This window comes from Pollicipes pollicipes, unplaced genomic scaffold, assembly GCF_011947565.3.
Source record: "Pollicipes pollicipes isolate AB1234 unplaced genomic scaffold, Ppol_2.1 Scaffold_4219;HRSCAF=4965_pilon_pilon_pilon, whole genome shotgun sequence".
NCBI lineage: Eukaryota > Metazoa > Arthropoda > Thecostraca > Pollicipedomorpha > Pollicipedidae > Pollicipes > Pollicipes pollicipes.
This window is the reverse complement of record NW_023596448.1, coordinates 3,266,961-3,284,147: the sequence shown is the minus strand read 5'-3', so window position 1 is coordinate 3,284,147 and position 17,187 is coordinate 3,266,961. Positions and strand designations below refer to the sequence as shown.

At 51.6% G+C, this 17,187-nt stretch overlaps 1 protein-coding gene across 1 annotated transcript in view; it reads right to left on the bottom strand.

Moving 5' to 3' along the window:
* Positions 1-261: 261 nt before the first annotated feature.
* LOC119095343 (protein kinase C, brain isozyme-like) overlaps positions 262-17,187 on the bottom strand; it is a gene marked incomplete in the record, with an annotated part of 136,805 nt that continues 119,879 nt past the window's right edge. Inside the window, 1 exon segment of the mRNA XM_037218197.1 lies at positions 262-1,173. Within this exon segment, the coding sequence (XP_037074092.1) occupies positions 1,021-1,173 (153 nt within the window).

The following is a 17,187-nucleotide window of genomic DNA, read 5'->3' as shown; positions in this document are numbered from 1 at the left end:
CTGAGCGCGCAGTCGACTGCGGCGCTCGATCCAGAGGCGCAGCCGGCGCCCGATTAAGAGGCGCTGCCGGCGCTCGACCCAGAGGTGCTGCCAGCGCTCGATTTAGAGCGCTCGATTCAGAGGTGCTGCCAGCGCTCGATTCAGAGGCGCTGCCGGCGTTCGACCCAGAGGTGCTGCCAGCGCTCGATTCAGAGGCGCTGCCGGCGCTCAATTCAGAGGTGCTGCCAGCGCTCGATTCAGAGGCGCTGCCGGCTGCTCGATCCAGAGGTGCTGCCAGCGCTCGATTTAGAGGCGTTGCCGGCGCACGATCCAGAGGTGCTGCCAGCGCTCAATTTAGAGGCGCTGCCGGCGCTCGATCCAGGAGGTGCTGCCAGCGCTCAATTTAGAGGCGCTGCCGGCGCTCGATTCAGAGGCGCTGCCGGCGCTCAATTCAGAGGTGCTGCCAGCGCTCGATTCAGAGGCGATGCCGGCGCTCGATCCAGAGGTGCTGCCAGGCGCTCAATTTAGAGGCGCTGCCGGCGCACGATCCAGAGGTGCTGCCAGCGCTCAATTTAGAGGCGCTGCCGGCGCTCGATTCAGAGGCGCTGCCGGCGTTCGATCCAGAGGCGCTGCCAGCGCTCGATTTAGAGGCGCTGCCGGCGCTCGATTCAGAGGCGCTGCTAGCGCTCGATCCAGAGGCGCTGCCGGCGTTTGATCCAGAGGCGCTACCGGCGCCCGATTCAGAGGCGCTGCCGGCGCTCGATTCAGAGGCGCTGCACCGCACCCGGTCCAGTTCCGATGAACTATAATACTGCGCACCGTTAAGCACGAATCAGGGAAGCTGAAATGCTGGAAAGGGCGGGGCGCCAGCTCCCTCAGCTCGAGGGCTGGCTCCGACCCTGCAGGCCCTCCACCACCCACTCTGAGTCCTGCACGTGTCTCGCGTGCTCGTTGTTTGGATTCTACACGTGCTGCGCGCATCTGATTCCCAGGTGCCACGCGTGCTGCGCGTACCCCCGGTTCAAGCTCCTGATTCACATCCTACACGTGCTGCACGTACTCGGGGTTCAAGTAGGAGAAGCCGGAGAACTCTGTCTGGTCGAGGTTCATCATGAACAGCTTGTCGGTGGGCGTGAGGTCCGTCTTCTCCGACGTGAACTGCTTGTCGAAGTTGTTGACGTCCTTCCGGTGTTTCTGCCGAGGGGACGCATGGGGTGAGGGTCAGATCCCGTTAAAGCCGCTGTTCCTGTTACAGTCCAGGGAAACGCAACACGCAGTAATCGCCCGCAGCCAGCTTTGTCAATGTCATTCTAAGTGTCGCTGTTGGTGTCATCTACCACAAGACACACATGGTGTGACACACGACATTTGCCACGCCACAGTTCTGCCACTGGTGGATTCATTTCTCGCAACAGTTGATAACGCGCTGCAAGCCATGTTCCGCGCGCGATAAATGGACGCCCACAAGCGCTTGGTTACATTGCAGTGGCCAAGCGGCTCGGATCGTGGGACCGTCAAGGGAGTAATGCAATGGCTATCGCTTAAATCGATGTAATAAATTTCAACCTCGCAGTGTGTTGCATTATTCCGCCACAAAATCGTGGCAAATGTTGTCAAGGTCATTATGACCTTGCATGCTGGGCTGGCAATACGGCTCGGCCAGACTGAATGCTGGTACTTGGTGCTAAGAGAGCATACTTAAACGTGTTGCATATCTACCAGATATTAAACATGCAGTATTACACACTGCACTGTAGTGACCAACACTTCTAGCTGACACAGCCTAGTAATGGACGCCGGTCGGTGTTATGGTGCTTGATTGATATCAAGGGGATGGTGCACCTTGTGCACAAGACGCAAAATCACACCGAAATCACGCAAAATCACACCGAAACACGCACGCACGTACGCGTGAACACGAAATAAGCAGGAAAATTGTATTTGCTCGTGCGTGATACATACGCAGTGCAGTACCCAGACATGAAAAGGAACCGCAGCGAACAACAATTGTGAGCTCGGATATGTCGACACGACACGTCGCCAGAGCTTTAAGGGCACCGATTTTCAGCACGTGCCGGGCCGGGCGGAAGTTCAGTTGTCGGTCTTCTGGTTCGTCAGCGATTGCTAAAAAATGTTCGACAGACGTAGCGCACTAAAATGTTGTGACCTGTCCCGTAATCCCCTTGGTACTTTTTTGATCCAGTCACGCAAGTCATCACCTTTGGCATTATCTAGTTAACCTAGGTAATGTCAAATGTCGATTTAAAAAAAAGCGTCCCACGCTTATCCATATCGCAGAAACTCGCCGAAGCAAAGGACTGTGATCATCTGGTAAAAATAGTAAGACATCATTTGCACGTTTCAAATGTTTCAATAAATTAAATGTTATTTGAACTGATGTCATGTCAATTCGAACCAGTTTGGATAGTTGTACTAACTTGTCGAGGATTTTCACGGGATTTTGATGATCAGTTACTATCAACAGTGTGACCAACAGCATGTTCATCATCATATGACTCATGACCTGGGTTCAGGTTACGATCCGTTGATGTGGGTGCATGTTGGTTCAAACACACGACTATACGGCTTCTATAAAATAGAAACCGTCTGCCCAGAATGAATCCCTTGTTTTCTACATGCCCTTACTAATTGGAATTACAATAAAAATTCAATTTCATTGGAATCCAGCGCAAAAACCACCATTGCCTCAAAATCTAAATCAGAAACAGGTCAATGGAGATCATCCAAAGTTAACCTCTTGTTACCTGCGACACGAGCTCAAGAACCTCCTGTGACCTTGAATGAGCGACTGTGACGCGATGAAACAATGCTTAGGGCGTATCGCGAAAATGCATTCCGTTTGCCCACGGACTCCTCCATATCACGCTCACGATCTTGTCGGGAAGGACAACCGGCTGGGTGACTTGTCATGTGCAATGGCTACAGCTTCCTGGACAACGCGCCCAAGGACCGTGACTGGCGCCTTGTTCCACACATCCACATGTAAACAACGACGCAATGAGGTGTACAGCAATGGGGAAAAGAGAGCGATGACCTTTTAACTCGCGATGAGAGCAAGACAAGAGTCAGAAGTCGGCCGGCGGGAAGAAGTGGCAGAATGACTGCCGTGTGAACTTGAATGTGTGTGGCGCGAGCACTTCGGACATCATGTTTGGATTCACCCTAGTTGTAAATGTCGTACAGTCTACTATAAATATGCTAACTGAATGTCTAAAAAAATTTAATTGCGTAAATTGTCACGTCATATTGTGATGTATTATTCAAATGATCTTTAAAGAACTGAAATAGAGTCTGGTCAGACCGGATGATAAGCGTGCACAAATTGGAAATTGATGTAACCTAAAAGCTGAGGCATTGTAATATATCGCGAATTGTTACAATACATGCAATAATCAAACCGATATAACTAGCAGTATGGAAAACATGTTTTATTCCAGTTAAACATTTAGGACAGTCCCTAGATTAAAGCTGGCCTGAAGTAGGGGCGTACACTTCTACTTTGCCTCAAAGCCAAGACAAAGCTTTGGGAGGTTGCGGTTGTATATGGCGCAATTCATATGCAAAACGCAGGATAGAATTCTGCGTTTCTGAAGTTCTATTAGCGAATTCTGAAGATCTATTAGCGGGCGTATGTGAACTCATCCTACCTCATATAGCCTTTCGCGGTCTTTCCTTACCATTTCTAAATTCTGAAAATATCACTTTGGCTCATCTAAAGCTTTGAACATTTCTGTTTGGTATCTTGATAATTTAACCATAGGTGACTTAATTGACCTTTTCGGCAGCCTGAAATACGACACTCTGGTTTCCCGAAATTCTCGGCCAATTGGGTATGTCATCAGCGTGCTGGTAAATAAAACAGCCAGACGTGTGCTCAGAGGTAAAAAGAAACGGTGAATGTTGGTCCAGTACATGTGCATCATTTCGCAATCGTGACCTGACCTAACCTCACCCGTGGTAGAAGTGAAAACTACATAACGTCATGGCCTCACCATAACTGCAAGTCCAAACAATTGCCCCTCCTTCTACCAAAATGCGTGATACGTAGCAACATGTCCCTCGACTCATTTTGACACTGCCTGTCCGATGACTCCAAATCTGACCGAAGGTCAAGCAGTTGCGACCTCGTCACGTCTGGGCGCAGCCTCTCTCTCCGGTGGTTTTATTTTCACCACCAAGTGCGGGAGCTAAAATCTCGAGGGGTGCTCACTTCCTTTTCTCTTCCCTGGCCCGACGAGGGTGGCGCCTGAGACCTGCGCGACGATACGCGACGGAACGCGCCAGCGAGGCCATGTCAACATCGTTGTGGATAGATTGCGTAAATTGTTCAGTGCATTACCGAAGAACATTAGCCACAGAGATAAGACGGTAGTATTAGCCTCATGCCTCGGGAAAAAACAGGAGAATGGAGATATAGTTAGGTTGATATTTCGGCAACATGCCTTTCTCGAAACAACAGCGGAAGTGAACTCACTTCTGCTGTTGTCTCGAGAAAGGCATGTTGCCGAAATATCGACCTAAGTATATGTCATCCTCATGTCCTTTTCCGAGGAATAATGCTAATGCTACTGATTATCTCTGTTATTGAAGGAGTTGAAAAATGTTCTTGGCACGAAGCAGACGACAAACGGCATGCCAATCGCTTAACCTGAGACGGCTTAAGCATAGATGCGTCCACCGAGATCATTAGCTCCAGTCACTCTGCGGTGAGGCATGACCTTAGCATTCAAAGTTCCTTTACAACCCAACCAGTAACAACTCCAGGTCACCGAAAATCCTGTCGACCGTTCTGTCTTGCCACCTTTGATTTGACAGAATCAAGGCGCACGTGCCGAGACGCTCGCGGGAGGCGAGCAGTGCGACTGGCACGGCCAAATGGCAAGCGACAGTTATGCCGTCAGTTACGTCGCCGTGATGTCAGTCACGATAAAGTGACGTTGGTCACATCACAATAACGTCAGTCACGTCACAATGACGTTCGTCACGCCATAATGTCGTCAGCCACATCATAATAACATCAGACTTGTCACGATAATGTCTGCTATGTCATGATGGCATCAGTCGGGTCACGATGACGTTAGTCAGTTAATTGTACCTTGTAAGGTCGCTTGTACCGTTAGACGTACCTTGTTAGGTCGCTGACCTATGGCAGGTCCAAAGTTAGGCCATGGTTTCAGCGAAGACAATTTTTAGGGAATCCTTCAATCTGATCCCACAACGGAGCGTTAGACGAAGCCATACATCTCCCGGGTTGTTATATTAGGCAACACAACAGTTTAATCAGCAGATTAAATTGACCTAAGGTCAGGTATGAAGGTTACACGAAGGTCAAAACCAACCTGTTTTGTTATTCTAGGGATTGCTGTATGGGAAAGTTTCTGGTGCTCATTTTTAGTTTATTGATAGTAGGAACCGCATTACACATCTTCCATGGACTTCTTAGAGATCAGAATAGGTATTTGACCTAAAGTGATAAAATGACCCAGGTCCACATTTTGTTTTAGGAATATGCTGCCTAGCGTAATCTTTGTCGCTTAGTCAAAGGCAAAACTCAAATCAATCTTGTATGATTTTGGTCACCTTGACCTTCAAAAGGTCAAACAAGGTCAATGGCCTTTAATGAGAGTGTGACCTTTTGCTTAAAAACGGTTATCTAGGTTCTGAGAGCACTTTGGAGACCAACCTGGAACTTAACCTTCTTTGACCTTGTTTGAACCGAAGGTCATGATCTAGGAATCTGAAACCTTGACCAAAGTGAGTTCACGTACAGGTCAACACATCCTGTAAATTTGGTGCTTCTAGTTTTCTTAGTTCCCAAGATCTGAGGAGGGTCAAATTGAGGCCCCCAACCCGAGCGAAGGGTATCCAGCCGGCCACCCAGGCGCGTGTTACCCTGGCAGCCTCAACAAATGATGCAAAACCCAAGGCCGCCTTTGAGGTGTGAAAACCAGGGAGCAGGGTGACCAGCAGGCCATACAATTTGAGCCATAAAAATACGGCGGAATCTCGTGGCGACAACTGGCTTGTATCGACAATCTATCTCGAAATCGAGATGAGGTCGCCGCCACCTCTCACACTTCAGCCAACCAACCACCCAACCAAGCCGCGGTTAGTTCCAGCCGATGGGAGAGACGCATTCGCAATGATTCACATTTGAGCACCTGTGACCAAGGTACTGCGAAAACCCAGACGTTTCCGGCGGATACGGGTCACGGAGAGCAGAATTACACATCCGCGCAGTTCAATAGCCCAGCTTCCCGGCTTAGCTCTCTCGCATTCTGTGTCGGTTTATGACAAGGCGACGAAGGGCCGCTTTCCGGTCGGCTTACTGATGCGCCGTTGGCAGTCTCGAGATCCAGCGTTGAGTTGCAGTCATGGCATTCGTCTGCACTATGGCCCTGGTTTACGTCTTCGCCTGCTCTGGTTGCCGAGCTCCACTGCCAGTCCTTACAAACGGATGGATGCACGGTTGGGTACGAGGTCTGCCGACCTGGGCGCACGACGTTAAGGATATATCGACTCACACCCTTATCAGAGAGATGGCCCGTTCCTCCGTCGGATTTTGTGTTCTCTTCAGCTTCTTTTCACTTGCAGCTTTTGTGTTGTTTTTGTCAACCCAATGGGGGCTGACGTCCTATTCATATTTACAGACGGTGCAGGAAAACCCGACCTGTCCAAAAAGTTGGCATGTAAATGCGCACCAACTTATAAAGCATGCTTTTTAAGTTAAAAATTGTGATTACTGTGCTGAGAACGCATGGTCGTACAATCAGTGCCAGCAACACATTAGCCTTCCAGACAGCATGGCTGGCCGCCCGGGCCACACGTGCATCACATGTGACTGTCCGAGTCACATTAGAACCGCAGTCCAAGTGTGACTCGTCCAATCTGCGGTCTTGCTCCCAGCGAGTATTAGTTTCTTATTAGCATTAGCTGGGCCGTTGGCGGCTCTATAGAAATCTGGGCTCCCGGGAGCCAGCCGCCGAAGTGGAAGCCCGAGCGAGAGATAACAGTGGCGGTGTTCGGTGTCTGGATGTTATGGGAACCGGTAGCGCTCTCGAACAGAGGCCTTGTCCGAGAGGGATTAGAGGCCTGATGGAAGACAGTGGTCCGCAAATGGCTACTGGTGGCGACGAAACTCTGGGGAGGAATTTTGGTCACATCGACGCCCCGTGCTCACCAGACAATGAATATCACAGAACCTACCGTGTGAGAAGGCAACTATGAGTTGATAGTGTTTCCATGGTTGCGTAAACTAGAGGGCCGGAGGAGGCTGAGCCTCCAACATTTTTGAAAATTCCGCATTGATCCTGACTGGATGGAAATAGCCACAAATGGCTGTGGTCCCCCAACTTGAGACAGCTTCGATTCTTTCCGGACGTTTGCTGTCCGCTGGCTCGGCTTGCCATGCCTGAATGGCTTGAGCGACACTAAAACATCAGGGGTTTCGCTCTAATCCAACCACACCTAGTTATCGGGGAGTGCACCAGTTCAAACTGCAAGCGCAATCCTCCGAAGCATTTAGTGCATTGAAAATATAAGTGCAGCGTCAGCCTTTCATCTCCAGATGTGAGGAACCACCAGGGCCAACTGAACGTTTAGCCTTTCTGGGTTAGTCACCGTTCCACGTCGCAAACTCAGCCACGCCAGACAAAACACTCAGATGAAGGAGACTCATATAGCTCGGCTCGGGCCACTCTGGTAAAGTTCGCAGACGAATATCCCGCCCGCGGCCGGAGACCGGGCCGAACTCAACCGTAACTGATCATTCTCCTGCGGGCTGAGTCTGCTTCAAGTTCACCCGGCCTCCTCGACGGCCGGCAGGCACTCCCGCAAGATGGGCGGATGACCTCATCCGGAACGAGCGAGGCTTTCTCCCAGTGCCAGGCCACGTCAGGGGTGACTAAGTCGTTTCCAAACGGGAGTAAAGTTTCCAGGACAGGCGCAGGCTGGCGGGCACCGGAGCGGCAGCCCCATCTAGATCCAACAGCGGTAGGGACCCAGGGGACTCATCCAGGGCGGAAGAAATCTCCACCAAGATGCGGGCAGGGTCCCAAAGGCTCTGTAGCGGTACCTACCCACTGCAGTTTGAACTGCTTAGGCCTCGAGGGAGACAGCTTCGTCTAGATCTGCTGACGCTTCTGCGAAGATTCTCTCAAGATGGACAATCTTTCTCTGGGTCGATAGCGAGTGACATCATGTGCCAGTTGTTTTCTGCGGTCTGTAAGTTTTATGATCATTAAAAAAGACAGGGCATGCCAACATTTCTGGATGTCCGCAATATGATCCCTTATAATTTTATAAGAGCCCACTTCAGTTTTACTACGATATTGCAGTGTCTTTTTACTTAAAACTTGCCGTGTCGTTCAGCAACTACTCTCTAGCACGCTAAAATATGAAATTATGTCAGCTTGAAGACCGATGCGTCCTGAAAAAGCATTTAAAGCTTATAGCCCATGGTGTAAGTATATTGTTGTAATTTGTGTCTAACACATTTCAGCGCTTGCTTCGGCTTACACTACAAAAACTTTGAAGCTGGTATGCCTGCAGTCTACATCCATGTTCTCAACGATCTGAAGCTCCAGGAGCATGCGTGTAATGATTGTCGTAGGCTTCAATGGCGTCCCGATAAATCGTCTAGTTTGAGAGCCACAGTACGCTCTCTTGGGCTGCCAATCATCTTGGCTCCACTGGCTCGCACAGATATGCCTTGTATGAAATAGCGCGATGAAACTGTGGAAGTGTCAGCATTCCGCGCATGCGCGCCCTCTTCACACCATACGCCTGACCCGCCGGCTTCTCCCGCCCCAATACGGAGCGTAACGAACTGGCGGATGTGTCGGTAATGCTCGTTCCACCGTGCGCTGTTGCTGATTGGTTCATACTCAAAGTGCTCGCGGCTTTAACGGTGTCTTTGGCGGAGTGTGAGCTTAACCAGCCTGAGACGTTCAGGTTTAATGTTCAGATTTAGCACCCGAACATAGAGGTCAAAGGTGGACAGCCGAGCATAATATTTCCAGCAATAGTTGCCCCGTAATCACTCCGATTCTACTACACAGACGCCTTTTAATGTTTTTGTACTGCATTCACATCACTCATCGCACGACTCTTCAAAGAAAATGTTTCTTATTTGAAAATAGCGAGCCAAGCACCACACATGATGAAATAACGTCGCCTGCAACTCTCGGCACACCTTAAAGTGGAAAAGACAACGGCGCTCGGCGGAGTGCGCAGGTGGTGTATATACTGCAGGCCGGTGTCCCAGCGGGCGTGGGGGTGCCGTGACGTCACTGGGAAACCACCGGGCTGAAATAGACCCGCTGCCAGCACCAGCCTCGTGAGGAGGCGTGATAAGTCGGCGCTGGCCTGGAATGGGGTGCTTGGCATTTGGTAAGTGGCGTCAGATGGCTGGTATACGGTCGACTGGCCGGATCTCGGCGGCTCATCTATTTTATGCAGCCAGCAGAGTGCGGGTCGTGATACCAGAGCCACTCTGCTAATGGCAAATCTATGCATGCGCCATCTTAAATGTAATACAACCCCGCTTAGCACGCCAGCGCAAGCACAGAGGATTCATTTTCTAACACCTTGTTGCATATTTTAAATTATCCAGGAAGTTGAATTGATTCTGTGCACGCCATTGGTCAGGATGACTTCGGCCCTCAGCTTCTGTCGTCCGTCGCCTTTGGCGATGACTTGAATGCGCTGCCATTCGGCTCGCATCTAAACGTAACGACTGCTAGTGCGAATGTGGCTGCGGAAACGACGGGGACGCGTTGTGGAAGAACATTGTAACCAACAAACAATCCGCGTACGTTACCGTTCACGTAATCCGGCTGGCAATAAAGTCAGGAAGGCGCCTGTTTACGCTTACTCCGAACATTTTTACTGGGCGTATGTCTAGGATCAGCAGCCATGCTAAGCGGTGTCCATTGCGTGAGCCCTGACCCCACCGTCCGATCGTGAAATTCCGGGTCAACAGTGCCACAGTGCCACGTGTTTGGCACGGTGCACTCGGCAGCACTCTGGAGTCACTTGGGCTTTCAGCGTGGCCGCTACCATTGGCTGCAAACCGTGCCAATTAAGGAGAAAACAGACCGCACAAAGCGATCCGAAGCCACCCCGCCTGGGGAAGTGAGTGCTGTATAAGAGGGGGGGGGGAGAAGGAGAGGGAGGGGGAATCGGAAATCGGACGCCCAAAACAACTGAACCACCCACGCAGGATGAGGGTTGAAGAGGCGGCGAAAGACGATCGAGATAACGTCATGCGCGGTTGGCGTCGCCATGACGACGATGGTTAATATGCCGGTATGGCCTTTGTCGCCGGCTAAGAGAAAAGGTCTTGCCAATACATTTTGAATATACCCCCTTCAAGAGTTTAGAAACCAGATGTGCTTTGATGTGTAATATTTGCGCATACATTCTCAGATCATATTGATGGAATGCATACATAGTGAGGACCGGTAGTTTTAATCCAACAAAGCTGACGAATTTTGAATAGCTGCAGGCTATGACCGATTGTTTTTCACCTGAGACTGTACTTGAGCTTATGATGTGGTGAGCGTGATGGACAACGCCATATAACTGCGGCGTAACAGCTCAACCGCAGTACTTGAGCTGGAACATGAACAGAAAATCTAAGCGCATGAGTTACATTGCTAGTGACTGAGGTGAACGTACTGAAAAAGGGTAAATATTTGGATGCTTGCTGGTCACCCAAAGATGGCAATAGGTCCATGCATTTTCACGGCCAGTTTCAATAGGTCTGTCCCAGTGCGGAGCAATGCTTGTTGTGTTTGATGTGGCGTCAACCGTTTCTCAGTACAGCACTATTGTTTATCGCTGTGGTCAGTGACGTGAAAAGAGGGTGGCTTAAAGGCATTTGTACAAGAGCGGTTCGGTATGGTATGGAGCTCCAGGTCGTTTAGGCAAGGAATGACATCCTGTACGGATTCCACTGCATACATGTATGCGTGACGTTGAACGCCCTGTTTTATTGCTCCAAGTAGTGAAAGTAACGAAAACCCATATCGCACATCTTTAACGACTGGCCCCTATGAAATAAGACAAAGCTTAAAACCCTGTCGTGCTCCTACAATTGCATGTGTTGCAGTCAAATTTCGGTCCCACGTGCTATTGGCTTATCCTGAGCAAACTCCCATCAGCGAATGGCAGCTGGTATACCTTGCAGGGCGCATGCGCGCCAGCAGCCCTTTCACCATCTTGTGAGGGACCTCTCAGTCGATTTTCGTGATTGTTCTTTGAGTTTGCGCTTTCAGCCGCCGGCCGCGCTTCGCCCCCCCCCCCCCCCCATCCTCCCACGTGAACCATTAGACCACCACGTCCCAGAGGTCCTCCACATGACGGAGCTGTGGCACGCGAGGGAAGGGGGGGGGGGGGGGGGCACGCCACGTGTCAATAATCACAGGGTACTTGGAGTCTGGAAATGGCGCAAGGAGATCCCAGAGACACTTGTTGCGTCACTGCTCGCCGATCACATCTACCACGCTCGGGGAGATGACAGACATGGGAATACCACGAGAACTGATGACGACCGAAACCAGCAACTTTTCGCGTCTGCCGTGCCGTCTTCCCTGAACACATCTCGGGGTATGTCATCACCAGCATGGGCGTAGAAGCCTACGTTTGTCGACATCTAGCTGTCGCTTGTGGTGCAGAACTCGTCGTCCATGACGATACCGACTTCCTCGCTTCTCGCTACTGGGCCTCGCGACTGCTTACGGGCGTGACTTCTGAGCCCTTGCCTGCAGCTCTGCTACCCTCGGCACTTTCCGCCTCTTCCGGCGTTTCAAGTCAGACTCTTCTCGATTAGAACGTCTTTCACAGTCGGACGTTCGACCTCGAAGTCACAAATGTTGCAGCCAATACACTTTGAGACCCCGACTTTACCACAAGCGGTGTTCGCCAGCCGGTTCTTTAAATCAGTCAACATTTTAGCGGCCATGGTTCTCTTTTTGCGGTAAAGCAATTACTCTTTATCTTTCATGTAGCTCCATGCATAGTTGTTCCCATTTCTTTGGAGAGGAAGGGGGGGGGGGGGGGAACGGCCTACAGTGTCAGCTTTCTTTCCCTTAGGTTCTTCAGGACCAACGTCCTACCGTGCATCTAGCATCCCATTAACTCAACGGCTATGTCACACTCACGACAGAGTGTGGAAAGAAGAAACGAAACATGCCTTTCCTAGATGAGCACTACGCATACGCCGGCTGTATTTCAAGAACTCCCTGTGGTTCTAGAGCCATTGCCATGAATCACGTGTATCATTTCTGCTGGAGCCTCCTCCCCCCTCCTCCAGCGTCTTCCACAACGCCGCATCGATTCCTGGAGAGCCAGCGGACGCCGACGTTGCCCCGACGCCGTCACCAGACCCCGCCGACTGCAGCCACTCACGGTCCGACGGCTGCGCTCCCTGATTGAATCCCACATCAAACTCCGCTGAACGGCGGCAATGAGCACCGCCCGAATGGAGGGCCATCGGCGCGCCGCGCGCGAGGGCGACGGAGCTGGACCCCATCGCGCTGACACTGCATTGACCTGGCCCCGGCATTGATCGCGGGGACGCGAGACGGCGGCCGGGCAGACAGGTGCCGGCAAGAGCCGGCGCCGGCGGCCTCTGACACGACCACGCGGCCCCGACCGGCGTCCGATGTTTAAAGACCCGGATATGGGATGGTCGCTGATGCGGTGTAATGGCCAATGATCACCGGAGCGACATTTTGGTTGATCCAATATTCGGTCGTCGATCGCGCCTTTGATGCTGATGGCCGTCGCAGATTTAGGACCAAAGATGGACGACATGGAGGCAGCCGTCTGTAGAGAAAGAAGAGTCTTTTATGGGGCAGTCTTTTCAACGGTTCTTGTCGCCATCAAGCCATCTTAATTCACTCAGCGAAAGGACTATGTCAGGAATGCATTTTCCTACTCAGTTGGGGACCAGCCTCCACTGGGGTCCACCCCCTCCCCCCCCCCCGAACTTAGAGGAAACTGGGCCGAATCTGTGAAGCAATAGGTTTGTTGACGTATTTTGCGGGTTGGCTTCGTCGATACTCACTGCTCAGCCCCTCACCCTTCCTCCCTTTCAGAAAGTAAGCCAAACCAATGGAGCAGCCAGCTTGTTGACGCATTTCGGGAGGCAGGTTTCGTGATTTTCACTGCTTTGCATCTTGCTCCCTTTTCGGGGAACTATACCCCTGGACTGCGCACTTTGGGACTCCACCAAAAACAAAGTGCTCTTAATAATCAACATAGTCTCACATCGACCACCCAGGTCGAGGGGTTTGGGGTGTTAACTTCGAGCGCACGGTAAACAACCTCTTTGTCATCTTGGAATTGCGTCACTTCATTTCCGAAGGTAGTTTCAGAACTACCCACAGTAACGCACTCACATGCCATTCGGAGAAGCGCATAGCCTTGTCACTTAACGATCACATCATCTGTTCGCTGTCTAACGCCATCAACGTTTTTCACGCTGTATATAACTATATCACCTCTCTTTTTTCCCACCGCACCGCCAAGTACTATTATGAGACGAGGCAGCTAAAATATGAGGCGCGAATGTATTGGGCTAAGTTGGCGCGCTGTGGACTTTGATATAATGGCGCCATAAACTGCACGGTTATAATGCGAACATAACTGCATTGTCGGCACGGTTTCCCCCGGTTATTGGTGACTTATTTTTCCAGAACTTCACTGTCTTTGTGTGGCAATGAACACAGACTGTGGCGGCCAAACCAAGCTATTTGACGATCGAGTATCATATAACGCTAACTGGATGAGTAACATGAAAATGCATGTAGAGAAGAATAGGAATGACCTTGTGCTCATAATTCATTGAATTTGTTCAGAACAACGTAACACGAAAAACGGACAGGGACAACGGCCAACCATCGGAGGGCTGCAGACAGCTGGGACGGGCAGACAGAACACGATACGGTGGTGCTGGCGGAGGCGGAGGCAACGGACGGACAGTGATCGCGTGGGAAGAATGGACTGGCCTACATAATGTAGGTACGGTCAAAAATATGAGAAGAATATCACGTAATATATGGCCGTCGCTGTCTCCTCCCGTCCGTGTAGCGCACGTTTTCCGAATCAGTTAGCCATTATGAGTCTGGGTTGTTTTTATGTTCTCACATTTTCTTTACGTGTATTTGGCAATCATCCGGTCTTTATAGACTTATTTACGATGAAAGTCAACCTTACACAAATCGCACCGTATCACTACACAGACAAGCCGGTTGAATAAATATCAAGAAAGTGAAAACAGAAAAGAAAACGCTCAAGTGCGTTATTCGCCTCGAAATGTCTCCATGGCTTCACCATAACCTTTGCTTAGATTCCGTCCTAAGAAAATGCTACCCAACAAACTATTGGATGGCCGGTTGCCAGAGGTACTCAAAAGGCTTTAAGCAACATTGACTGATCATCTGTTACACGGTGCAACGGGCACAGGGAGATCAGCTTAATCGGTCCCATAGCAGTATGAACTGATCACATATTCACAAAACGCCACGCTCTCACTCGCAATAACGAATTGCTGGTTTTACGACGATAATGGAACCCATCCAAAAGCAAATTAACTTTCACAACCATGTCCCACCTTAGGACATATTGAGCCTCACTCTCAGCCTGATGCCTCCGCACTCATAGTCCTCACTGTTTTCTGAAATTTACTGTCAAAAACCGATGCGTGTATTTCTAGAGCTCTGCTCTCGATTTTCGTTGTCACTCAGCGGCGGTCTCATAGCGAACTGCTACGAACTGTACATCAGCCCACGTCACAACAAATGTCCGCCAATCGCAGGCAACGGCGGTGTGCTGCGCGCAGGCGTGCGTGCGTGCGTGCGAGTGTGTGGACGGAAGCAAGAGAAGCAGACGTGTTGCTGACCCATAAATTCGTGGTTATCCCTACGGAGACATATCGTTGACAGCCAAGGCCGTTGACTCCATGGCCGTCCCGCTCCGGACCGGTGTCTCTTCACCCCGCTCCACACTCAACAGTCGATCACACAAGCGGTCCGCAAACAACCCACAACGGTTCTGATAAATTCTTATTCAAAACGTCCATGAACGTCGTAACACATCAGTGGGTATGACTAACAAGCGCAACACGACGTCGGCGCCGCCGACGGACCAGGATAACGGGGAATGAGCGCGCTGCGCGGAACACTGGGGCACGAGCGGGGGTGACCTAGGGTCACCAGCGTCACACGGCATGCGGGTTTTGACCCGACGTCGCCGGCACAGAGACCAACGGCGCGCCCCTGGTTGGCGAGCGAACAGGGACAGCGGACGAACCGTCGGAGGCTGCAGGCAGCAACGGATGGAAGAACACGTCGCGGTGGTGCTGGCGGAGGCAGGGACAAAGGGCGGACAGGGTAGCGTGGGAAGCGTGGGCGGACTTGCACAATGTAGGTACTGTTGGAGCGCAAACGCCAAGGGACAGACGAGGACGATGTCGGCAACGCGCAGCGGAACAGGTAAACTGCGGCACGTTCCCACGACGGGCGGCCCGGTGACAGACACCACAAATGGCCGGAAACGGCCATCAAAACACGCCAAACCCGGTCTGGGCGGGAAACCGCTGGCCGGGCGGCCGGCACCCCATCTGGCATCTCATCGCACGCATCAGAAGCTCGGTTAGGCACGCGACCACCAGACCCAGTGCCTTCAAACACCACCCCGCCGTCAGCCCCTCCGTGGATCTCGGACCGCCATCTGCGGCGTCACACTTCGCGCCTGCGCCCACCATAGTGTCTCTCTCCCTCCCTCTCTCTCGCTCTCCTCATCCACAATGAGTCGCTCAAGATCCCAACCTGCGTTGACGTCCAACCCAGAGCGATCAAACAAGCCGACTGAGGTCAGTCCGTCCCTCCATACCGACTGGCCCAACACCAGACTCCGCCAACGAGCTGCTGCCTACGCCTCTCCGCCAGCGCCATGCACGTAGTGGTGCCCGCGGCGCAGAAGCTGTTCAACACCGCGAAGCGGCGAGCGGCCGTCGCCCACGCGGGTGTGCGGACAAGCTGCACCCTGGCGCACTTCACGCGCGGAACATGCAGCAATGTGGCGTCGGCGTCCGTCGTGGCAGAGCGCCCGGAGCCCATATCGAAAAACACGCCACGTGAACACTGAATAATCGAGACAGTAAAATCCACGGTAACAACGGCCACTACGGGACTGCGAGTCCATGCATAGCGATCACCTGTGTGTATGGGGGGGGGGGGGGGAGAGAGATAACGGCAGGGAAGAAACATAGACGCGACAAGAGAAAAGACCACCGCAATCGCACAATGCACTGGCAGTTCAGTCAACGTTGACCGTACCATAGCACCTCGCGAGATGGCGGGAAGAGACTGCTCGAGGTAAGCCACGGAGAGGTAAGTTTATACAGGTGACATTCTTAGAACTGGCGTCAAACGTCGGCACGTGTGAAATGATTACGATCAAACACATGGTCGGACATCAGGATGCGCGGGACTCCTATAACATACGAAAACCCAACCAAACTGGGACAACAGCTCCAAAAGGCAGCTTGCCGGGCGTCTTCTTGCGATTTTGAGCAAACCGTGAGAGCACCTTCGCCCGCCCCTCAGGCCTCCGTACTTGGCGACTGCCACCGATGCAGCGGAATGTCAGCCAATAGGAGCCGCGCTCATCTAGTAACCTTGAACTGAACGGCTATGATTGGTAAGCAGGCAGCAGGATGCGTGGTTTAACCGCTAGTACCATTCGGCACAGCTTAAAAACTCGAAAAGCTTGGCGGCAAGTGCCGGTATCGTGGAGGAGCCTCGCTTGAGCTTCAGTCGCAAGTCCGTGTAGCGTGATACCGCCAAGCAAATACGACGATGAACTACTATAATCATATCATCACCTTCGCAGACTGACTGTAGCCAGTAATAATGCCCATCCTTGCTAATCTAAATCACCAGAGTAATGGATAATTCAACCGACAACGCGGAAAAATGACAGCACGATCCACCTAGAATGCATGCTAGAACTATACGTCGACGTGTATATAGCGCGTGTACGCAAATGCGTAGCACAGTGCTTGGCCACTGTGAGACGTGGTCTTGTTTGCAACACTCCCTCATGCTTCGACATTGCGCGAAGGCTGGCCTCGTTTAATACCAATGGAAGAGCCTAGATACGGAAGGAAGCATGTAC